Raw genomic sequence first — 25,956 nt, 5'->3', positions numbered from 1 at the left:
CTTTCTAAAATTGTTTTCCCCGGTACCCTAAGTTGCGAGAAAAGAGGAGCAGTAGCCTGTGAAACACAGGGTTATTAATTTTGCCTTGTAAACATAACTGGTAGAAGAAAAACACTAAAATAAATTACCCATTAAATGGGAGGGTAGCGTAAATAGCTTCATGGCGCATCACCACTGATTAGATGATAGAGCTTATGAACAGTTGGTTCAGTCTTTGGAGGAAGTGGAGGACAGAAACCAGTGACACATGGAATGGGGAGGTAAGGCAGTGAAAGGGCTATGAAAAGCATTAGGAAGGGGAGACTGATGGAAAGTTCTATTTTATTTATTTATTTGGTAATAGAAGAAATCTACTTCCCTAAAATAAAGAACAAATGATCAGTGAGATCTCTTTACTGGTAATAAGACAAGCTAACTAGCTTTTGTGAGAACAACCATTGGTAAACTAATTACTGTTTTAACAACCTAATACCAAATCACCCTCAGAAACAGTTTCCTGGGCTAGAACTGAGACCTGAAGAGATTGAAGCGGAGCACAGAGCTTCCTCAGTGTAATTCATTGTGTAAGAGGGAAACTGAAAGCTTCTGTGTACATGAGAAATTTTTCAGAAGCTGTTTTTCTCCTCTAGTATCAATCTTTCAGGTATTTATTTGTGCATAAATTTTAAAACTGGCTGCTTCCAAAAGAAGATTCTGTCTGTACAGAAATAGCTTCTGATGTAAAACATTGGATAGAGAAATCAAGTTAATGGATGTTCTGCTATTAGCTTCAATAAAATAAGAATTTCAGCCCCAGGTAACCATGAAGCTAATCTTACAGGACGCTAACAAATAGATAATCAGTTACCTATTTGTAGTAGCAGAGTTGGAGGTTAGAGAGTTTTCAGTGCATAAATATTTAAAATACATGTTATCATCAATATATTGTTCTCTTCTTCCTACAGACTCTATCAATATGCATCTGTAGAGAGCAACTATCCTCACAGAAAAACATTTGAATCAACAACTGAATTGTGGTCTGAAACACGGACTAAGACAACTTTCTGTCCAGTCTTCAGAGCAAGAATGTCTGGAAAAGAGAACAGTAGGAAGCAGCAATGAAATATAGGACGGGACTGATCTAGTGAATTACCTCTTCATCATCACACAGTCCAGCTCAAGCTGCACCTGCAGGCTTGACAGCCCTCTCCATTCACAAGTTCAAGTATCTGCTTGCTGGCCTGGAGTGATGCAACATATTATTTATACACTGTGAGCTATTAACATGACAACCAGCAGCCGCACATGTCCAGTGCCAGCAGTGAATGGACATATGACTCACTACCCAGCAGCTCCATACCCGTTACTTTTTCCTCCGGTCATCGGCGGGCTGTCGCTGCCTTCCCTTCATGGACTCCAGAGTCACCCACCAACGAGCGGATGCAGCACCCCATCACCTGCAAGTAAGTCTTGGTATTATGGCTTTTACTGACCCCTTTTCTTTAGCGAAGACCAATTCATTCTGCCCACGTTTCATTTATTTTATTCGGGCAAAGAGGGTTCGTTTCTTCTGAAGTATCTTCTTCACTTAATCTTGTTTTTGTAGAAATTAACATGCAACTGTATGACATACCAGAGCATTGGAAACCGAGGGTGATAAAACCTACTATGGATTTTGACATATCTTATATTACCACCTTAGCTGCAGAAACTCATCTTGTGTTTATGGAAACTCCACACAATTAGCCATTGCGTATTGATTAACAATGATTCTTCAGTACAGAATTCTCTTCAGTGGCACTATAATTACTACTGCTTATGTTTTTGTTTAGTTAGTACCTACTTCCTTCCTGGACAGCTTGTGAAGATCTGTTCTTGTGAAACTTGTTCTGTGGCAGCCCAACAGACAGCCAGCATCTGTAGCCATGGCTGCAGAGTTAATGCTTCAGTCTGCAGTTGCATTTCAGTGCACCACTCTCAAATTTTCAGTGCTGCTGAGTGTGTTAGCTGGGCAAGTTTTTGTTTTTTTTTTTTTATCACTTTGAGTAACTTTTTTCTTGCTTGGACTAAGTTTTATTTATCTTTAAGTGGTTCCAAACACAGTTGTCCCAGTTATATAAACTCTTCAAGTAGCATCACATAGACAAGGTACTTTTCTGGAGATCTTTGTAGTGAATGACTAAATGGTGAGGAAATCTAAAGTGCATACAGCTTTGCCGGTCAGTTGTGAAGATGTTTGTCTAACTGCATTACTGTGATTGCTCAGAAAGGTCTTGAACAGCAAATTTGCAGAACTGCACTTTCTGATAAAGGTGAAAGAGACTTGAGCTGTAGTCCAAATACAGGAGAAAGCACACAAACGTAGAGCTCCAAACATGAATAGATGACCACAGTGAAGAAGAAGCTTCTGAAGAGTAAAGCGGTGGGGTTTTCTGCTGTCTGATATTAATTCTGGCTTTGCGACTCACGTACACATAGCTGAAAACTGGGCAGTCTTGACTAAAGTCTTTTATAGCTTTTTTTTCCAGCTGATGCAGGCAATTTTTATGCATTCACATGTGTGAATAGGGGAAAACTGGTCTGGCCTTTATTTGCCCTGTTTTATTGTGCCAAGTATATTTTTTGTTGGAGGTGAAAAACAAAACATCTTCAGATGAAAGATCTACAAATAACTGACTTTCCAATCCTTCCAGACATTATCTTAGTTACTTTTCAAAATATTATAATATGAATTTATCTCCTGATATTACTAGAACTCACCTTTTTCAGAAATAAAATGTAAGTTAATGGAAACCTTTATTTGAGGTGTGTTTGTAAATGCCAAGTGTTTATAATCAAAAATGCTGGGTTTTCTTTTCCATCAGTTGTTTACGTGGAATTAAGACTGAGTGGCAGGTGAGTTACTAATGGGAAATAAAAGAATTAGTGTTCAGACTTTGAAAAAAGTCGTATTAAGTAAGAATTTCTGTAGTTATGCAAAATGATAGGCTAATTCTAAAGTTTCTGGGCCTGTATCTTTGTCTCCCAGTTCTAGCATCTTCAGGGCAGTGCTTGTGTAGAGGTGCTTTGCAGCACTGGTTTGCATTGACTGAGCATGAAAGTCTGGCAGCTGGTGCGCATAATTTGAGGCAATATGTTTGTGTATGTGAACTAAAATTTCCTGACACTGGGAAGGGTGACTTGAATTAGAATTTCATCTCAGCCCTCTGCATGGTGACTTTTCTGCCAGTGTTACTCTATTTGCTTACCTTTGGGAATGACAGTCTCTTTTGTTTCTAAACCTTCTGATTTTAAACTTTAGGGTTGATACCTCTAGAATTATAGAGACCAATTATGGGAACTTAGAAGCAAGAAAGTTGAGCTTTGGATTACATTTTGGGCTTTTCTGTTGTTTTCATTGTAGACACATTAAGGATGATTTTGTCATTTTACAATGAAGCTACTTCATAGTCAGAGGTCAGTGTAATTGAACTTATACTGGATAGTGGGGAAATATAGCTTTTGCTTGAAAGGATAGAAAAAATCAAAATTTGGCCAAACATACGCACTGTATATGCTTTAAGCTGTTGTACTTTTTATTTTTCATACTCTTTCCATTCATGCTAAATCCAACAAAAATGATATTATGTACCAGGAATGCTATAAAGATCTTTCTAATATCTTTTAGAGCGGTGCAGCTTAACAGTTCTTTTAAGTTACAGCCATTTAAACCTTCATATTATTCTGTTCTACTTTAGTTTGTCTTTATTTCAGGCTTGGTTATATCAGATGACTTAATGCAAGGTTAGCTTAGTCTAGAGTTGGAGTAGCTGCCTCCAGTTTCACTGAGCAGAAAGCAACATTTTAGATGCGTTGATTTTGTGAGCACTCTTCCTCTTTAGTGGAATAGTTTGAGACAGTGATTTAGTTTCATTGATGTTAATAACGCTGTTGCTTCTGTGACCTATGACATGACTTCTGTTTTTATACTGAGATACATAGTGCAAAATACTTAATAATTAGAGGGTTGGTCACGGTGCTAAAGAGGTCATAAGATGAAAAAATGTCACTTTTATGCATACATGAACTGTGCATTAGCACTGAATGAGTAAAAGAGACCACGGTCAAGATCGTTAGTTCTGTAAGTCTGATTGATTTACCTAGCACTGTACTTGCCCCATACAGCACAAAGCTGATGTTTTAACTGTTGAGATCAGATGGCATGCAGGCTTCTGTAGTTGCAGTAATAATGAAGAATCTCTTCTGTATTTAAAAAAAAAAAAAATTGCAAAGATTGTTTTGGAAGATTACTGCTTAGCTTACATTTAGAAATGCTGTTTCCTGCTTCAAGTGGATTGTGTAATGCTTGGACCTGAATCCTTTAAAAACCCCTGTAGGTGTTGTCTGGGGATATTCTCTCTAGAGCTGGATCAAAGCCTGGCAAAAAGGAAAGATGAAGGTGAGACTTCCCTGTGCTTTCTGGATGATGCTACAGCCTGTCCTGTTTAGATTGCTGCTGGATTCCAGGAACTGCACTCCATGGGCTTTGCATGCTTGCAACAGGAAAATGAGAAAACATTAGTGAAATTCTTGGGGGAGGGGGAAATAGATAAATTTTGTCAAGGATTGTAGCACAATGTCTTATTAAAGTAAAAGCTGCTCCACTGAGGTTCAGGTGAGCGGAGGTCAGGCGGAGGTTGATGCACACAGGCAGTTCTCTGTTGTTCCTGGAAGAAGTGCCCCCTCCTGTCATCATGAGACCGAGCACTGGTAATGCTGTTGCCAATATCAGCTTAGGAAGAGCTTACCTTCTTCATAAAACATACTGTGGGTGTAAGCACAACTTCTGATCTTCAGAAAAAAGACTAAGTATACAAAAACAAAATTAAAAAAAAAAAAGAAAAAAAAGAAATCCCTTAAAAAAGACTCCTTCACCAAGTGAAGGACCACCCACAATTTGAGAAGGAAGGTATGTAGAAGCTGTGCAGACAGGTGTGGTCTATCTCCTCATTTGAAAACCAAGGCAGAGAATACTGTCTTTATGTTATGGCTAATGGGCTGCAGAGCATGCAGCAGTGTTGAAATTTTACAGGTGAAATTGCAGCATAGAGAAGATGAAGCTTTTCTGTCCACTGGTACAGTGTCTTGTACGATCTGTGGCTGTAATGTTCCTTTGCCAAAATGGTCAGATTGTGCTGGTTTCACCCAGTTGAAGCCTAACACAGGTCAAAGCAGTCTGGGAGCTACAGGGAGGACTGGATTTGGGAGGAAATTAGTTGCTCACTCAGACACCTATCTGTCTCAGCGTGAGCTTGAGCATCAGCCTGCTTAAAGCCAATTGGTGTGAGTTGGAGGCCTTGGCATGAAGAGGAAAAAGATTAATCTGAGCTACTGTTGTGATTTGCATAATCCCCAAGAGTATCCTGGATGAAATTAAAGTAGAGCCTGGACAGCAAGCACTGGGGGAGCCACTAAATAATAAAACACTTTGGCTGGCAATGGTTCCCTTTCTGCTTGGATTGAGCATCCTGTTTCCTGAATTCCTATAAGAATCCTTGGGTGATGCTTATAGCCTGTGGCATTCAGTGGGAGCAAGCCTTGGTCCTTAGGCTGCTGGTGGGAGCCTTTGAGACCTCCATATTCTGCCACCATCTATTGCCAGGGAAAAATAGGAGTAACTTGGAAGGGCAGTGAGCATGGTACAAGAATGTCCTGGAATTTATATAAACTGAGTAAGATTGCTTCATCCAGATAGTATTAAAAAATAATTTTAAAAAATCTGAATGTGTTATTTAGAGGGCTGCTGGGATGTCAAGAAAAAAAATCAGTACTAAGGTCACTTGTATTTTAAACAGGCTTTTCCATACTTTACAGTCTAGGGTGCTTTAAAAGTGTATCGTAAAGAATAAAGGGCTTTTTGTTCTGTTTTATCTAAGATTTTTACGTATGTGTGTAGGTATGTGTGGAAAGTAAGGTCACCTGAGAATCTGGAAGAGGTAGACAAAGAACTAATAATGGTGTTACTCTTTGGATAATGCTATTTACATTTTTATATATATTTAATAGCCAGTATTTCATCTGAGGCATTTCAGACATACTCGGGCTAGATAGACTGTGGTTTTAACCATTGTTTTTCCTTCCGTTACTGTTTGTTATTTACCATGTGAACTCCAACTTAAAGATTGCTTGTTGGTTTTTTTTATCTGGGAAATGGATTTTCCACTGGTATTATTAAAAGTACAGTTAAATCCAGTGTTGCTGGTGTAGTATTGCAGGATATTTTTGCCAGCCCCACCCATTGTAGGAATTCATTTGCTTTTCCAGTTCTGTTGTTAATCATTATATTGACACAGAAAGTCCTCCCAAAAGCACTCTTTGGCAGATTGCATTAAATATGAATAGCAGATATTCATTACGATGTGTTGCCCCCAAGAGAACTCTAAACTATCTGCACTACTCATGAACAGGCAAATACACTAATTCTCCAGCTATTCAAATTATTTTCAAATAGTTTACTGTCTCTCTAATAAAAACAAGAATGTCTCTGTTTCCCTTAATTGTTTAGAAGGTCAAGAACTCCCACATCTCACTTTACTTCAACAAATGGGGAACATTTCTGTTGGAGGTTGGAGTATGGTTAAGACTTGATGGATTTTCTTCATTTGGCAGTTACGGAGGCAAGTGCCATCTGCACTTTAAAAAAAGAAAGAATACTCTTTTGAACTCTAAAATAATAATAGTTGAATTAGAAAAAATACATGAACTAACTTTTTGAAGAACTTCTCTTGCTTGATTACACCGCTGAGCTTTTTCAAGTCTTCTAAGTTTCATGCGGCCATTTCTTTTTTTCAGTTCCCCTTCCCAGTCCTATCTCTTTATTGAGGCATGCACAGTTTACACATCTGCAATTAAGAGATTGACTTTAAAGGCTTCTTTACTTGTTCAGTACATGTGTTGCACATCTTTATTGAAAGGAGAGAACATGTGTTTGCATTCTGAGAGAAAGAGATACACAGAATATGAATATCAGATTTCTTAGCTACAGCCAGGGTTGCCTCATGCTGGCAAATCTGAGGAGAAATGTCTCGATGATCCCCTGCAGATATCATTCATAATCTTAGAAACGGTCATTGCTTTTCAGATCTTCAGTTTATTTTATTGCTGGCTTTTGTTTTCTTCTGGTTGGTAGCTTTCTGTAGCACTAAAGCATCCATACTGCTTTGATCAATAAAGCTATATTACATTGTCGTTTTCTGATTGCAGTTAATCTGAAGTTGTCAACAATTTAAATGTGTTTGTCAGGTTTGTTAGAACTTCTTTCTGTAGTCCTGCCACTTTCAGAAGTGAATGGGAGCATCGCTGCATTCGGGCAGTGTGTAACACTCTGTAATGCTGCCCTGTCTAGGTGAATCCTGGGCACCGTGTGGATGCCCTCCTCTTTGGGTTTTAGTAGGCAGCGTGCACATCTGAAATAAATCAGTTCTGGGTGTGTAAAGGCAGGAATTTGCTTCCTGAGAGGAAACTGAATTTCGAGGTTGTCTACCTCCCTGCACTCACACAGGGAGCGGATCATGTAACTCTGGCATGTGCTTCGTAATTGCTCTGTGCATCTCTTGTAGCTTTGCTGCGGTCTGAAAGAGCCTAGCATTTGGAAGTTGAATAGGACCTGTCAGAGAAATGCTCCTTCCCTTATTACGGGCCCCGGAGCAAGGAAATTCCCCAACAAAATGCTGTCTTACCTAAGGTTGGAAATATGTTTCTGTGGAGTATTGCTAATGACCTTTTTCCTTTGCTGTTGCCCAACAAAAATAACACCCAGTCACTCCCAGGGCTGGGGAACTAGTGAGCAGCAGCAGAGGGCTCGTTCCAGTCCTCACGGCCTGGGCATGCTGGGGGACTTTGCATAGCAGGGCCAGCTCCCTCTCTCCCATTTCACATGGGATTTACACTGTCCACCCCTGACTGCATGTTCATTATGGATCTGTACGTATGGAATACGTGATTGATCTCTCAGAAGGAGTGTAATGCCAAACTTTAGGTTTGGCAGTGTAAGAGCCGTAAGTTTGGAGCGTGCGTGTTGTATTTCCAGTCCAAATCCATAGGTGTAATCTTCTGAAATTGCTCATCGTGTGATAGTTTGCCATGTTAACAGTGAATATAAGGTCACATTTTGCCAGGTTTTTGTTCGGAGGTGTATGTTTGGCAATGACAGTTTAAGAAAATTCAGTCATTTTAATTACATGGAGGGCTTCCATTCAGTTATACTGCCGTGTCCAAAAGACATGTTCCTGTGGACTTCTTGTAAATCACTTTTTTTAGTGCTGGCCTTGATACAGATATTCCTCTTTTACTCATTTTTGGGTTGCTATTTCATGTTTGTTATGCTTTTAGCAACATGTGACATTTAATTTGAGAGATCTATTTAAGATTGGGGCAGTTTTCCATCAGGAGAGACGTTTTCCAGGTCTAGAGTTTTTTTCCTTCTTGCCTGTTTAGGGAATATTGGGAACAACTTGTTTTATGTAGATCTTTCAGATGTATCAATAACACCACATTTCCCATTTAAAATGATAAATACCACCCTATCTGTTGAATCCTGAAAGGATAGGAATCCTTGTTCCCTTCCTTTGTCCTTCAGCACACTGCTTCCTTTCTTACTGCCCAGAATAGGCCTACATCAGTAATATTCATAAATGATTTACAAAAGTAATTCCTGTGTAATAGCTTGGGACGTCAAGATTTTATGATGCTGCCAGATGTGCTATCAAACAAAATTATCTGGTTCAAAAAACTTGTGATAAATCTAGTCAGAGCAAATTCCCCAAGGCAACCTCACCCTCTACAAAAGTAACTATGTCTCATAAAATTGTTAGGTTCTCCTTTACCACATGTTTGAAATCAGAGCAACAGTTTTAATCACGTGCAGACTTAGAATTGGGATAAACCAAGAAACAGGAAGGACTGGCCTTAACAGAAAAGTCCTTTCCTTTCAAAATACTGCATGTGTTCAGAGGAAATGTCAGAGTAAATGTGAGAAATACTCAGAAAACTCAAACGTGCGTTTCTTAAGATACTCGACTGTTTTGTCCAGGTAATGCATTTTTATAAAGCGACCATAGCCTGAGTATAACAGGCCAGATATTTTCAATGGCTAGCCTCCTGGTCAGTCCTCTGGGTTTGTAGTTGTGTGCGAGCACCTTGGTGTAGTACATTGAGCAGCATACCTCATGTCTGACATTGCGTGTTCTTCGATATGCTCCTGTGGGGGAAATGTGCAGTCAACGGGGAACACGTTTGGGTGAGGAGTTTGTGTTTTGAAAGAGCAGGGTATGCTGGCTGCAGTCCTGGCATTTGTCTCTATAAGTATTTGTACTGCTGGAGAAAGGTTGCCAAAGAAACGTGCTTGTGGCTTTCACGGCCTCATTTGTAGTGGCGCTTGCTTCTCAGCAGAGCCTCTGAGGAAGTCCAGCCACCTGGGAGGAGAAACTGAAAGTCCTGGCTGGGAGTTCTTACAGGAGAAGAACTGAGTTCTTCAACAGAGGTGATGGAATTACGACTTGAAGGGAAGAAGAACTTCATTCAGTGATGCAGGGAGAAGGTGATCTGGAGCACTTATTTTATTCCATGGCTTTGGGAAATACACTCCAGCACCTGGAATTAGTTTGAGATGTTTATGGACTCCATGTGCAGCCTGCTGCTATACAACATGTTTACTTACAATTTAAATTTAGATAGAAAGCAATTAATGTATGCAAACAATAGGAGTGGACCTCCAGGTAGAGCTTGTGTGCTCTTCTTCAATGCTGAAGGTCAGTCAGGTTTAGATTTGACCTCAGCATTAAACTCAGCATGAAACTTTCCTCAGTTTCTTGTGTTTAAATTCGTCCTAGAATTTGCAGTGATGTTTTTACTGACTTTTTTTAAAGAAGTCTAAACTGCAAGAAATACAGATACAACGTTTCAAACTACTGTGTTACATTTTCCACTGTGCATTTAGAAATAAGAGGAGGAATGTTCTGTAACAATCCTACGCTCTCCAGGAGAGGAAGGTGATGTCCTGCCATCTGGTCTGCACAGCCCACAGGTGCTACCACAAGGTTCTACACAAGAATTGGCTCCACCTCCACAGCTGTATTTGAGGAAGAAAAGGCTTGGCTCTCTTTTGATTGAAGATTGAAAGTGCCAAAGCCAAAAGAATCACAGAATCTTTTGGAGTTGCAAGGGCATCTAGTAGAACTCACGTGCAACGAACATGGACGCTTACAGCTAGATCAGGTTGCTCAGAGCTTCATCCAGCCTGACCTTGAATGTCTTCAGCCAGGGAAGAGGCTTCCACCTCTTCTAGTGCCTAATCTCCTTATTTTTTAAAACTTCTTCATTATATTGAATAGTTTGAAACTATTTTCCACTGTCCTATTGCAGCAGATCCTGCCAAAGAACCTGTCCTCTTCTTTCTTGTAGCCTCCCTTTAGATACTGAAAGGCTGGTTTCAGATCTCCCTGGAGCTTTCTCTTGTCCAGAATGAACAGCCCCAGCTCCCTCAGCCTGTCCTCATAGGGAAGGTTTTCCATCTCCTGGATCATTTTTGTGGCTTTTTTCTGGAAGTGCTCCAGGAGGTCCACATCTCTACTGTACTGAGGACTCCATGTCTGGACACAGTACTCCAGGTGAAGCCCCACCTGCGCAGAGTAGAAGGGCAGAATTATCTCCCTTAACTTGCTGTCCATTCTTCTTTTGAGGCAGCCCAGGATACAGTTGGCTTTCTGGGCTGTGAGGGTACATTGCTGGCTCATGTCTAGCTTGCCATCCACCAGTACTCCCAACTTTTTTTCATCAGGGCTGTGCTCAATCCTTACACTCCCCAGCTTGTTCTGATAGTAGAAGTTGCCTTGACCTAGGCGCAGGACCTTGCACCTGGATTTGTTGAACCTCATGAGGTTCACCTGGGCCCACTGCTTGAACCTGTCTAGGTCAAGTGCTGTCCTATCACAGTCAGTAGAAAATACTGTGCGGTTTCCTGTGTAGTGTAATTTCATTTGGGTACCACAAGCAGAGCTAGAGGGAATCCCTGCTGATTCTGTGCTTACTGCCTTTTTTAACCTTATTTCTTCCAACCAGTGAGCAGTACATGCTTGCTTGTAATTATCCTGCAGAGGGATGCACAGTTGTCTGCCGTCCTGAAACGAGGCCGTATTGTGAATCAGCTGTCTTTGGAAGAATTCACCTGCATACCAGCATTACCTAAAAGCTATTGGTGAAGACATTTGGTGGGAAATAGAACTGTATCTTGTAAACAAACCTGTTTATTATATATTGTTTTCACATAGCAATTCAAGGATCAAGAGTTCTGTTATTTGAGAAATTAAATCCTGTGAGAATCATTACAAGTACAGAAATAGTGATGTCATTGCAAAATTAACTAGCTATAAACCCATGAGGTGACATATCAATTCATAAAGGGAATAGCAAAACATAATGCAGGGCACATCTGCTGCTCCGATTCATGCAGAACTATAAGCCTATTGGTGTCTGCAGACCACTTGAAATTGAACATCTGTTAGAAGTACTTGAAAAAGCAGCATGAGAAGCTGTACACCTTGCAAAGCATTTTGCTGTTGGTAACATCATCATTTTGATTGCATATTCTTGCAGAAACTGTTTTAAGTCCCCTTCTAGATCTTCCTGGCATTGTTTCTTAAATAGCGACAGCATGAGTAATTGCAAAAATAACATGGACTTTTCTAAGGACTTTCCTAACATTTTTATTACTTTTTATTTATTATACTGCTGCAGTACACAAACTGCTAGAGAGTTTCCAAACAAAGAGGGAGATACGATCTCTGTTCCAAGTAGTTTGGAATAAAAAAATAGGACAGACGCATGAAGAGTAAGGAAAAAGGATGCGACTTCTGAGCCAAACGATTGAGGTGAAGGAAGGCCCACATCCTAGAATGCAAATCTGGTCTTCGTGCTTTTTAAAGAAGTGATTGAATGCATAAAACCAGGGCAGACTGTGGAGGCTGGCGTGATTTTTGTAAAGAGCAGGAGTAAGGTGCTGCAACTTGCTTCACAAAACCCGCATGGGCAGTCAGTGATCGATCACATATTGTAATTGAACTGCAATTGAACTGTGTCCTCTTAACTCTTAACTAAGCCAGTCAGTTTGACAGTATGTTTCCCTAGCTGCACGGTCTAGCAGAGTCCACCTAATTGGCAATTTTCTTCTGTTTAACAAAAACAGAAATATAGCTAAACCACAAAGAGAAAGATTTCACTATTGATTAACAGTGGTTGGTTTTGCTAAGTAATCTGACAGACATTTGGAACACATCAACTGTCTCATACCGCTGTAGCCAAACATCTTGGAGCACGATTTGCTCTCCTCCACTTTTATTACTTGCAGAAGAAGCAAGCTCTGCCAGGATGTTATTTGAAGGGATGTCTGCCATTTTAATATGTAGTTACTTGGACAAGACCTGATGGAAACATACTGCAGTATCTTTGATTTTGCAAATAGGTAATCGTATTTGTTTACAGTAAAAAACGTGAATCATTGCTATATTTGGGAAAGTAAATTAAAACGTATACCATAAGACACAAAAATGTGCCATTTTGTTGAACTCCACAAGTACTGAAATATTCTATGGGAAATACCTCGATTTCACCTTTTTTTCAATAACCAAATAATTTTTAACTTGCCATCCAATACATAGTTCTAGTGTTCTGTAGCAAAGGTAGAAGTCTAAATAGAGCAATCAATCAACAGTGCAAATATAGGAAAAGTCTCTCTTGATGGCAGTTTAAAAGGTGCTTCTGCCAAACTTTTGTCGAAATTGTGAAGCACTCTACAGATGTGTTATTATGTTTCTAACAGTGATGAAAATGTACAGTGGACAACCCAAAATTTGCGGAGGTCGTCAATGTACAGAGGAAGACTGTTTGCACTTAAAGTGTGAGATATGTGCATTTCTTTTCTCCCTAAGTTGTTGCTTACTACTCCACTTTTAGTCTTTTCTGGGCCGTGAAACTTCCTTCGATGCCCAGAAGTCTCCACTGTCTCCACAGAAGTCTCCAATATGAAAGCAAGGAAAAGATAAGAAATGCCTGTCCGTGCTAGGTAGACTCTTTCTTTTGGAACAGAATGTTTAAGAAGGTCTAAACAATGTTGTTAAAACTGTTCTCCTGGTGTTCTGCTTCTGCAGTGACTCCCTGATATTAGTGTCTCTGGTATTAACGTCTGGTTAGATTCTGTGAACACATCTTGGGGTCTGGCAGGTTTCTTCTTTTGGAAAAAAAATGTACTTTGCAGACACATCTCTTGTTTGAGGTAGGCGAAAAGCTATACAATAATATACACACAAGGAATTCAGCATTCAAAGTCTGTTTTTTATACTGATAACTTCAGGTCTAAGTCCATCTGTCCCCCTTGTCTGTCTTTTTTAATTGATTTCTGTGGTGTTTCTCTGCTTTCCTCCAAAGCAAAAGCCTACGTACAACTGTATGTAAAATTGCAGAAGATATCTCTGCTCCCTGTTTCAGTACTAGAGGATTTGCTTCATGTTTATCTTCAATGTAGAAGGACAGCACCTTCAGTAAGGTGGTATCTTTGATGAGATGGATGCAGAAGCCTTTTCTAGGAAGGTAAAGCTCATTCTTGATAGCCAGGAGGAGGGGAGGTCAGGCAGGGAAGGAGACTGAGCCTTGATGATTACACAGGAAGTAGCTTTTGCCTACATGTAAAAGAGCTTGTAAATGTGTGTGCTGGTTACTGAATTAATCTCCTAAGTTATCTGAGGTGGCGCCAACTGAGGCCCTCCAAGGGCAGCAGGGAACAAGACACAGCCAGTCTTGCTGAGTCACATCAAGTTTAACAAGTTTCTGATCAAAAGGCTGATGGTGAGCATGTGTGACTCTTTGAGAAAAATGCTGATCCTCGCCAATTGTCTGTTGGTCCAGGAAGTTGGGAACCACTGACCTACCATATATCTCTGAGGCCAGGGAGACTTGTGTCCAAGAATCTGTGCCTGGGATCAGACATTAGCCTGTTAGAAGAAGCATGAAGAATGGTTTCTGTCAGAACAAAGTGCCCTTTTTTCTTAGGATGGACTACTTTTCCTTATCTTTTTCCCCAGAATGCTTATCTTACCTTACCTCATTTCAGAATATCTTGTACTGTACAAGGCACAATTATGATTTTGATCAAAACTGTGTATGATATTTATCTTCGGATGAACGTGGATTTTACGAGTTTAGAACTAAACTAAGGGCAAAATTCTTCCTGAGCCCATTGATCACTTTAAACAAAATTATTCCTTACATTGTTGGAAGCACATGGACACTTGTTGCAATGCATGCATGCACAGAGTGAATAAAACCCCACTGCTGTGCTAGATTGCTCTTCCCGTGGTCATCACTGACTGCAGAGCAGCTGGGGCTGCAGCAAATGAGGTCCATTCTGCGGATGTCCACCACGGGTCTCTTCAGAATGCCTTTGACGGGCTGCCTGTGCCATTTTGTTTGTGTGTGTGCATGTTCAAATGTGCTTTTAATAACTTGTTTTCTAAAACATTGAGCTTGGTCAGCTGGTCAGAAGCATGCACTTTTTTTCCAGTTTTCTAAGCCTGTTTTTTGTTGGAGCACAAGCACCAAGAGAGCAGGGGAGAGGGGTGAAGGAAAGCAGTCAGTGCCTCTAGGAGAATTGCTGGTATTTCTGAGGGACGGAGGGAGCAGGCTTCACCTGTGGCATAAATTTGTTATAGATTCCCTTTAAGATCAGGAAATGAGTACAGTCAGCGCTTCATAATTAACTGTGAGCGGAAAATCTCTGGAGATGGCTAAAACAGATTTGTCCACTTACAGAAGAAACGCCATGACTTAACAGGTGTATAGTGCCTGTAATATGCTACTTAGGAGTTCTTCAGGCTCTGCTGCAAACAAAATATTATCCGACTATAATAACATTGTGAACCCAAAGACCTTAACTGGTTTCATTATCAAGTGAGCGCCTTAGGGGAAATACACAGATGGAAGGACATTCCTTTCAGTTGGTATAATGCTCCTGTGCCAGAGAATTTATGACCAGAATGCGGTTGGCCCCTACATGGGCGCATTGTGGAGGAAATGCATGAATCCATTCTGGTCTTCTTTTTCTTTTCTATTTTTTTTCAGCTTCCTTAAGGGCTGAGTTTTCACTGCCAGCCCCAGGCTCGGGACAGCATAGCTGTTTCCTTTGTGTGGGCTCTGCTATCCCCTTCTTGCTGCATTGGTCATGCAGAGCGTGCTGCCTTCTCATCCCTCTGCCCCAATGAATGGGCTCATGCCACTCTCCAAGGCATTATGATGCTCATCTTGCATAATCTTGTTCATATAAATTCATTTATTCCAGTATGCGTTGGAGGCTAACCAAAGCTGGGAGGCTGATGAGAAATAGTCTTCTAAAACTGTGCTTTTCTTTGCTGGTGGAAATGCGGTACAGAATTGGGTGAAAGAAGAGAACTGAACAGATCAGATCTCCATTCTCAACCTGCTTGTTAACTGGCGGGAGATAGCAGCTACAAGGCAGAGCTCTGTAGCTCAGGCAATCTGAAAGGCTGCACATAAAGAAAAAGATCAAATATATTAACTCATCATTTAGATAGTTAGGATGGCTGTACTCACTCTGATTCATTAAATATCCTGTGGTTTCTCAATTACAGTTGTCAGGAGAAAGTTATGAAAGCCAAGTTTTTTTTCTGAATTTGTGAGCAGAGAAGCTTATGTTCCCCAGAGAGTCTGGGCTGTTCATCGTAGATGGTTTTTACTGAGGAGAACCTGGGAGCCAAACCTGCAGAGCACATTCGGCAGTTGTCTAAAATACTGCTGTTTCTCGGAACTGAATAAATCCACAGATCTGGAAATTGCAGGCAGGATATCTGATTTTGTGTGTGCGTGTGCACGCACGTGCAAGGACCCTTGGTCAAGAAGGACCCCGAAGTTACTGAAATGAAAATTAAACAGCAATGAAATTGGGGCTCAGTTGAAGATATGAATGGTTTTGCAAGAGAATCAAGGAGAAATTCTTCTGTTAAGCAAGTGGGCTTGTTTGTTCCTTGTTTATATATCGGTTTACCCTCTCTTTGAACATCCTATATGGTTTTACAGTGAATGGTTCACAAATCTTAAAATGTTGCCGGCTTCTCAGTGATGCTGATCACAGTGCAGAGATCTTTTCAAATTTCATACAGATCAGAGAGCTCTGTTTTTCAAAAAAGGTCGGAAAAAAACTCACTAGAATCTTTCCTTTGTGGCAAAACTACATGTTTTTTTTCTGGGTCTGTTTCATAGAAACAGCTGAATGAAACTGGTTTCACTGAAGTTACTGACGAAAAGCAAAGGGCCAACCTCTTCCCCCAGCTTCACCCTCCTTGGAACAGACATTTGGCTTGGAAAACTTAAGCCAAATATTTTTATCATAGCTGCAAGCTACAAAACAGCCTCCTAGGATGGCTGCTGCAGCAGGCAGAAAGATAAGTGACCTCAGCAGCCCTCCCTGCAGCAGCTCCTCCTAGTCTGAAGATATTTTGCACGGGTGTAAAAACGCAGTGCCGAAGTGAATCTTGCTATTAGCATGCTGTACCGTACGTTGTATCCTGTAATTAACAGCACTCACCTGTGTGTTGGTGTTTCTCTGACCATGCTATCTTTTATGCTGCATGTATCTGAGGATCTAATCCATCTCAGCCTTGGACACCCCGAACTGCAAATGAAGTCAGAGAGCTGCAGGCGCACAGCTCCTGGCAGGATTATGCACCCAGTGAGCTATTGCTCTCATTATGTTGCACTGTAATATATCATCAGTGCAAAACATCATCCTAATGATGCATTAGTGTAATACATCATCAGGGGAGTCCCACTAGTAATGTGTTACTCAAAGTATGGTGCTACTCAGTAAGAAAATCATCTCGCAGTCCTTGTGTTGTTTCAAAACAGCATCAGCAAAGACAAAACGTTGGTAAAGATGGATGTGGCTTCCTGGTTTCGTAACTATGTAACGGAGATACCTTCTGAACACTGACTTTGTGATTGTATTTTTAAAGATGTGTATTTGGCCTGTCTTGGTTGCATTACTGTTTGGAAGTAGCAGGAATTGATTCTTTAGATTGATGGTTGGGGGGCTTGAATAGAAGGTTGTAAATCTCTCAGCCAGAGTGCCTGTCACATAATTCTTGGAGATGGTGGAAGGGATCTTATGAAAACATGATGCCAAAATTTGCAGTTTTAAGGATTTTTCTATTGTCATCTTGATGCACCTTCAGGTTTCAGTCACATGCACTGAGATAAATATGTTTAAAAAACACTCTTTCAAAAATTAAGCCCTTCCATTTTCTTTATCAACCCATTGATTTTTTTTGGTCTGCAAGATCCTATGGCAAACAGTCCTTCTCCCAGGAGTTGTTTCAAGTGCAGGATTTACTTTAGAGTGCAAGGGAATTGGATGAATTTGCTCATGCCTTTGAATCATGGTGGTGATACTGCAGGAATCTCAGCACAGGTTGTGTCAGTTCCAGGAACTGCCGCAGTAGACCAGGGTATGTGGCACGAGGACCGTGCTGGACACTCAGTGAGACCACAGTAGGGTTGGAGAGAGTATTAGCTATGAAATAGAGATTTCCAAAGCAGGACTTAGTATGTGGCTTGTGCTTTCTAGAGTAGTTTTAAGTGCATTCTTCTCACAGGTGCAAGACAAGTAGACTCTAAGGTTAGAGCCTGAGTGTCTCTGTATTCGCAAGTATGCATTGTTGGATAAGTGAATCCCTTTAGGGACCCTATTTTTATTGCTGCAAAGCTGCACATGTACTGTTTTAAGCAGCAACAACAAAACCCAACAAAACCTCCCCAGTCACTGGGAAACCTCAGCAAAAGCAAAGAACATTTCTTGAGAAGGTCAAGTGAAATTTGGCCTCCTTTTGCTTGTTTTCTTGTTCTTTTGTATTATCATGTAACTACTGGACTGAGCAGTATGATCACAGTCCTCTCAGGATTTAGCCATCAACCTTTATTTTATTTTATTTTATTTTACTTTATTTTATTTTATTTTATTTTATTTTTATCGTTTTCCCTCTATAAATCTCTTCTAAGATCTTTACCAAATGTTCTGCTTCTGCTTGCATACCTGTGTCAGTGATGTATGACGACAACACTGTATTCACATGAGCGCCTAGTGAGGCTCTGTTATTGCAGCAAAATGGTGGGGTTTACTCCTATAGCTTGTTTCGTTCATTCATTATGTTTTTGCTGTAGTGATCCAAAGCATGCAAATGTTGGTATAACACTAGGAGCATTTTGCTGGCGTCATTATTCTTTCACTGGTTAAGTGCTCTATGGGCTTATTTAGGCAGCAAAAGCAGTACCCCAAGCCAAAAGAATTCCAGTTGTAACTTTCTTGAAGCCTTATTTGGGCAAAATATGAATGGCTCTGAAAGACGGTAACTAATTTATTTCTTTAAGTGGTGTTAGGTTAAGATCATCATCACAAATCACACCGTCCTTAATGTTAGAGTCCCTGTTAGTGCTGTAACACAGATCTGCTCTTTATGAAGCTCTCTCTTGGAGCTCCCAGAGGTCCCAGCTCACTCTCCAGGAGAACAAGGTGCTTGTTGTCCCAGCATAGGCCACCATGCTAAAGAGCAGGCAGCTGGAGAAGACTTTGCCTGTGTGTCTGTAGAAGCAAGAAGTCTGTTCGCTCTCTCCCTGGTGCCAGCAAGATGGCTGTGTGAAAATTTGGTTTTAAGTTAAAACAAAGACCAGACTCGCTGTGTGCAAGAAATAAGCAAAATCCAATAAAACCAATGGCCGTTCATCAAGAGAACAGGAGGTAGAAGGCACTGTTGACTTAATGAGTTGATCATGCCGCTGTTCAATGCTACTCTGAAATTAGGATCTCTCTCCCAGCCTGCCTGCATTCAACCCTAATACATATTTTTCAGCAACAAAAATTGCAAAGTTGATAATGTGATTTGGCTGCTGCTTTGTTTTCTACCTTAGAAGTAGCTGCTCAGCTCATGTGTTGGATCATTCTTATTGCAGAAACACTGCCCTTCCCTATGTGCACAGGTAGTGCAGTGAACCAGGCATTGCTGCAAGTACTGTTTGCAAAGTGAAATCTTTCTGGCAAATCCTACCAGCTGATTGCATCGTTGTGTATGACAGGTTATTACGTTAATAGATTATTAAACTCTGCCTATGCACTTCAACCTTCTGTGAACTTTGTTCTTGTGTTTTGGAAGGAATTAGCTACATCCAAATTATTGCTGAGCAGTCAGTCAGCAGAGAGTTTTCCACCTTACCAGTGTGTCCTGCCTCCCTGTGCTGTGCTTTGTTCTTTCACCAGGTTGCACTGTGACTCAGACACAGATGTGACGTGTCAGAAACAATGTGATGTGACATGTCCAACAAAAAATACCAGTTAAGAGTTGCGTGGATAGTTTCAGTGCACTCTGTTCATGGATTATTCGCTGCCCATTCATGTGTTGATAAAGGGTCCGATAGTTTTCAGCATGCTAGCTGGTAAATGAAGGGGAAAAAAAAAAAGCCAAAAAGCAAAGCCAACAATAAGAAACACCCTCCTCCTCCAAACTAACTTCAGTGCCTTCAGCTCTCGAGCTGTACTCTGGTTCCAGCTGGTGGTATTTGGAACCTGTAAGTTAATTAGAAGGAGAAATTTCTGCAGCTAGCAATGTAGATATTCTGGAGAAAAAAAACCATTGCCCCGGGGGAGGGATGATATTTGAGCAGATTTATAGTGCTCCGAGTGTGCATATGAATGAGATGATGGCCGTCAGTGCAGCTCACTGCTGTGGGGAGCTGTCAGCTTTGCTCTGGTATAGGGAGATCCAAAGAATGAAGTGGTGGAATCGAAGGGAAAATAATGATACCATTGGTTTTAAAGTGTGTTTTAAAAAATCTTCAAGTACTTGAAAAAAGACTCTCTTTTCCTCCGGAGGGGAAGGGAAGGAAGGAATACTCTGTGTAGGCAAGCAACACTGATCAAAGTCTACTAACCTGGACGAGGATCTCCATGCACATGGCAAAGGGAGCACCGAAGCCCCATCTCCCTCCTGGATTTCAGTAGAAGCCACTTAAACAGACTTAGAGCATCCTGGCTTGTTCTGCTCTGGGCAAAGCGTGTTTGCAAGTGTGGCTTGTTCTTATGCATGTGGGAACATCAGCGTGGCATGGGGCAGCAGGAACGAGCCAGGCCAGAACTTGGGATGCATGGTTAGCTCATTCTGCTCAGCATGCTGCAGTAGGTTGCTGTCCCCTTAGCTAAAGTGTAGTTCCCTGCCATTTTTGCATTGTGCCCTGGGAAGCAGGCATTTTCACAGGATGTGCCCCTGTGCCAGCTGCAGTCACACATGGTCCAGCAGCAGCAAGCCTCCCCATGCAGTGTGGGAATGCACTGCTGCTTTGCTTCCTGAGGGATGTACTTACAACATGTTTATTAATTACCTTCGGAAGGGCTGCATTTTCTTTGTAGACACTCCAGAGAATATAAAGTTTGTTGGCCTGCATTTTTGAAAATGCCTTTTGTATCTGTTCCTTTCATTCATCAGTCTTTCCTAGCTTGAAGAAGTCTTTATACCTTGCTAATTGTGACACGTTTTCTGTGAATGAATGGTAGGTAGCACATTTTTAACCTTGCCTTCCACAGACATTTGGTGTCATGTGGTGCACGTGTTGAGGAACAGTTCTGTATTGCTAAACTCTGTCATTCAAAGGCCCTTCTGTTTTTTTAAATATTTGTCAGAGCAGCCTGCTGTCATTTACAGTGAGTCTTTATTGAGATCATTAAATGGAAAGTTTAAGATTAATTCCCTTTCAGGGCAAGAGGAGGAGGATAAATAACTAGTCCTGCTTGGTGTTCATCCTTAATGACTTCAGCACAGTGTGAAAGAGTAAACAGTTTTGACAAAAGATGTAATTGATTGTTTAGGTTTGACTGATCACTCAAAAACGCAGCGTATCCTCATTCAGAAGATGCTCTGTAAGGTAATGAATGTAGTACTGTTAGAAAACAGGGGCTGCCATAGCATCTCGGGCTGAGCAAAGATGGGGCTTGTGCTGAGGCTGTGCTGGTGAGCACGGTGGTGTAGAGAATTGGGACAGACTAACAGCAGATTTAAGCATTGCGCTTATTTGTAGGCTTTCTGCATTCTGCAGCTGATACTTCTATATCCTGCTTGCAACCTTGAATACCCCATGGGTATATTTGTTCTCTTCACAGGTATAACCTTGTATTTTTTCTTCTCTTTTCTTGTAGATTTTTTTTCTGAATGCTTCTCTTTTGTCCTGTAAAATGCTGTTCTGCATGCTGATTTGCCATGATTTCTCTGTCAGAAACATGAGTGATGAGCAGTTCAGCAATGCTTTTAGAGGTGAGGTGGCTTGTTTGTCTTTGGAGGAGTGCTGCATATCCACAAAGAGTGTGCAGCAGTGAAGAAAAGAAAATGCAGAAGTGCACGAAAGGCTGATGAATGAAAAGGCCTGAGTGCAATTGTTAGTTGATTACGTTCATGGCATAGGAAGACATTGTGGGTGCATAAAGGTGGAACGTAAGTTGTATGTTGTGTTTGTGGCTTTTGGGTCTTTTCAGGAATGTGGGACTGTTTGAAATAGAGACTAGTGCATTGCCATTTTGGCTTTATAATGCCAGTTGTGGTTCTCTTGAGCTTAATTCATCCTTTCCTACCCTACCTCATGAAAGGAGGGGCCTCAAGAAAGGGCTTAAGAATTATCTGAGCAATGGTATCCGCTAAGTGTTTAGGTGATAGGCTGAAAAGTACACATGAGAATTCTCATGAAAAAATTAAAGCAATGTAATTATTAAACAGTCTGTTATATTTTTATTGCTATTTATTTTGTCCCACATCATATTTTTGAAGCAAAGGAGAATTGATACTACAGGAGTGGCTGAGGGTAGTAAAACGATCAGTCGTTGATGTGGTGCAACGTAATAAAAGCTGGCCGGGATCAAGGCTTGTCATGGCTGAAGCAGGTGTCAAAAGCCCAATTTCCGGGGTGAGCAAAACCAGGCTGTGTGGCTGTGGATAGAGAGGAACTCCTCTCTGGGCACTGTCTGTCTGCGGGTGCTGATGTCTGTGTTAGAAGATGAAATAAATTACAGAGTTTTCATGAAAGAGAATGCTCAATGGATCAAGTACGCTTTCTGGAAAAGAAAGTCCAGAGTACAAACTACTCTGAGCTTCCTCACCAGTCGGTGCACACACATACGCAGTGCTTGTCTTCATTATGGATAGAGACTAAATTCTGTGGCTAAGAGTATGTTGATGCCTTAGGCAAAGGATTGTCAAAGCAAGCTTCCATGTGCACAGTGTTGGAGGGCCATTGTCAATACCCTGCTGTTAGTAGTATCAGCACTTATGCCCGATTAGCTGCATCATCTTAGGGCATGTTGCATTGTCCTTCCCAGTGCCTTCTTCTGTTCATTCCTTCCGATCCTTAAAATCTGGACCATGAGAAGTGATCAGATAAAAAGACTGGTATTAGAGAAGGGTAAAAAGTGTTACTTATCTGTTTGTGTTTCCTTTTCCTTCATTGATGTGTTCATCCACTTCCACTCAAGCTTTCTTTGCTGCACAGAGCTGGGATTCTTCCTACGGATTATATGAAGTGTTGCCAATCTCTTCAACAAAGTTAGACTTGCATTTATTGCTCTTTCAAAATATGACAGGGTACCCAGAACATGGGAGGTCATTTTTGCTCACTTCTATGTCATTTCCAACTGATCGAGTTTCTTTTTAAAAAGTGAGTTCCAGAAATCTCAGTATTGCTTCATTAACATTGTTTACAGCCCTGGTACTTTATGCTGCAGTTTCCTTATGTGAAAGATGGTAGTCTCTGTGACTGGATTGCATGGTAATTATATGTTGGACTCATCAATCGTGATGATCACCAATTTGTTTCAGTCACAGCTTTCCAAGGCCATCCCATGCCTTTCTGACTGACATAGTTTTTATTTCTAGGTGTGTGAAATGGAAATGAGATGATTCTGAGGTGCTGCTTATTTGAAGTTTATCTTACTTTATCAATTATTGTGGTTTACGTCCTAGAACTGAGCTGATATATTTTCTTACCTAGTGCCGTTCTTTCAGAAACTTTTATCAGTGACATTATTACTAACTTTATCCCCCGTTCACTGATAGAATTTGGGCATCATTGGATTGAGACCAAATCCATGCAGAATTGCCTTAGAAATGTCTGTAATTACTGATAGTTCCCCATTTACAATTACTTCCTGACGTAGGTCGGCCAGCTTTTTTTCTCCATTGATTATGTCCACTGATAATTTTTAATTGGAATGTCGTGTAAAACTAATTTAAATGCCTGATAGTAGTCCAAGTGTGTTATTGCTGTGGTAGTTTTGCCAACCATTCTTCTAATGATATCAAGTTTATGTGATAAGAGTTCTTTTCCATAATAGTGTGTTGATTTTCATTAGTTATTCTACTCTCCCATGATTCTTTACTAATTGCATTTTTTAACAGGTTTTCTATTATTTTTGCTTGAAATCAATACCGAGCTAGCTGCTCTATAAATACCTCACTCGTTCTGCTTGCCCTCTGAAAATATTGGCAGAAAATCAGCTTTTTCAGCTCTCTGGAATTTCCCCCCCTCACTCCTGGGAAACAGGACAGGATGACAGACAAACTGGAATTGCATCCTTCCGCACCCTCCAAGAGCTCTGTCCCCTCAGGAGGACCTTCCCCACAGAGGCATTTTCAGCTGGAAATACAGAAAGCAGCAGTTCAGCCATGGAAAGGGTCACCTGCAGAAAATCGCTTTGCTGTGTTTTGACTGGCAATGTGTCTGCAAAGCAGTAGTAAAGGAATACGTTATGATAATAATCCATACATTCATTAGTATTACAATGCTTTCAAACTTAGATACCTGGTAATTTCTTATAAAAGGCATACAGAGCATATAGGATATGAGAAAGGGTGGGGAATAATCATTGGAAAGTCACACAGCCTTGCCCACTGACGTATGCAAGGCAGTACAGTAAAGAGCATGTTTTCATGTGGATAAGAGTGATTTCCATGATGGAAGAGGAAATGGGAGACTAGAAAATGTGTGGGCTTTGATGCCAATACATTTCTGTATTTGGCTTGAGGAAAACTTGTAGAATTTGACATATTCTTTTAAGTTGATTGGAAATTTGTCCTCCGCCTTATTTTGAGAGCAATTCTGTACTGGCCCATAATTGTCAAAGTGAAAAAAAGGAAATGCTATCGTCTCTACTATTATGGCTTAAAGCACTTTTTCAATTAAATTATCATTAGGGTTACATCATGGAAGGTATCAACATAATCCATTTAAGTATATCTTATAAGACTCTTTACTACCAAGAAAAATCTCCTGTCTTTCAGGTACCAAAGTTACAGGAATTAATCAGTCATGGACTCCAGGGGAAAATTCAGCCTTGATGTAACTCAGTAGTTGGCATTCATTTATATCATGGCTTGGTGTCTATCTTTGCCTGTGTAAGGATTTTATATTTATATTATCACAGGGCTTTCGTGCAGCTCTTTCATCGGGCTATTACTATGAACACAGGAGGTACTTAATAAATCAGTGTGCCTGTGATTTTGGATTCTATTTGATTGAATGTTTTTACTTTACCTGGGAAGTAATTTTTGCCTGGAGGAAATAATTGGGAAAAGAGACATTTTGGAAAATCAGGAAGTAAAGGAGTGATAGAAAAGCATTTCTGAGCACAGTGAATAATTAAGAATTAATTTCCTCTGTTATGGATTAAGAACATATATTGTACATTATCAAATACTTTCTCTAATTTTCCTAAGATGTTTGTAGGACCGTCAATACTGATGTACATTGACTGGGAGCCACAAACACATACATTTTAGTTTTCAAAATACTTCAGTGCGATGAGGAGTATAATTGTCCCCATGTCTGGGCAATGAGGTATAGACTTACATATTAAAAAAAAACCTGTTTTTAATGCTGTGTTTGAAAGGCATTCAAACTCACATGGAGTTTCTCACTGGGAGGGAAGCTGGGAGCTTCACGAGGGCTCGACCAGCAGCACTGAGATTTCCAGTCCCATTAAAGAATAGACTTTCTCTTTTCTCTCCCCACCTTTTATTTTTTCCCCCCTTTTCCTTCCCCTGCTCCCCATCAATAAGGTAGCACTCCTTCCATGGGGGAAATCATTGCCAAGCACTTCCCAATGACAGAAGGTGGTTCTCCAACAGCTGGCCCAGAATTTCCCAGTAGGGATGTGTTGTCATCTGTTGCCCGTACTATCTTCATTATATGCTGTTCCAGATAGCATAAACCTGTCTACGTTTCAGGGATTTGAATGTGTGGATAGGATGCAGTTTCAAAGTGTAGGTATTTATGTATTTGTTCCAGCTGTGTAAGGTTATCCATCAAAAGTGGAGAGGTTTTTTTGATAGACCTTATCTTCATGTACAGCATACGTACAGTACATTTTGGTTCTTCCTGTATCTTTTTTTAATAGAGGCAAGCTGCCAAATAAAAGCCAAAACAGATCAAAACCTCTATGATTTCCTGGTGCAAAATAACATTTCCAGTTTTAGAGAACAAATGTTTAATCAGTGTGCATCATGCAGTCATGGAAGAGAAAAGCTAACATTCTTATCTTAGAAAATATGTATTGCTGGTGGTGACCTAGAGCTATGACAATATTCCTAGCACTACTGGGGAAAAAAGTTGTCAGAGCACAGCACCACTACACCTTGTGAGAGCAGGTTTGGCCTTAAAGCAGCCTGTCTTCTGAGGAATGTGGAGTATTTAAAGCTGCTGACTTGTGACTTTGTAGATTTAAGGTTAATGTCCAGCAAATGATGATGGGTAGACTATCTTTGGAAGTGGGAGATACTCCTTAACAAAAGAACCTACTTTCCACAGGAGGTCAGAATTGCTGCTGTGGCATGATCCACATTCAGACCAGACTGC

At 40.6% G+C, this 25,956-nt stretch overlaps 1 protein-coding gene across 1 annotated transcript in view; it reads left to right on the top strand.

Annotated features, from left to right (window-relative positions):
• Window positions 1–1,257: 1,257 nt before the first annotated feature.
• RARB (retinoic acid receptor beta) overlaps window positions 1,258–25,956 on the top strand; it is a 189,286-nt gene continuing 164,587 nt past the window's right edge. Inside the window, exon 1 of the mRNA XM_042816507.1 lies at window positions 1,258–1,442. Coding sequence (XP_042672441.1) covers window positions 1,265–1,442 — 178 coding nt within the window. The 5' untranslated portion in view covers window positions 1,258–1,264. The remainder of the gene's footprint in view (window positions 1,443–25,956) is intronic.

The sequence above is a fragment of the Centrocercus urophasianus genome, unplaced genomic scaffold, assembly GCF_019232065.1.
Source record: "Centrocercus urophasianus isolate 14NV4802_14NV808 unplaced genomic scaffold, USGS_Curo_1.0 seq_16, whole genome shotgun sequence".
NCBI lineage: Eukaryota > Metazoa > Chordata > Aves > Galliformes > Phasianidae > Centrocercus > Centrocercus urophasianus.
Note: the sequence above shows the minus strand (reverse complement) of the source record. Positions and strands in the feature narration are given on the sequence as shown.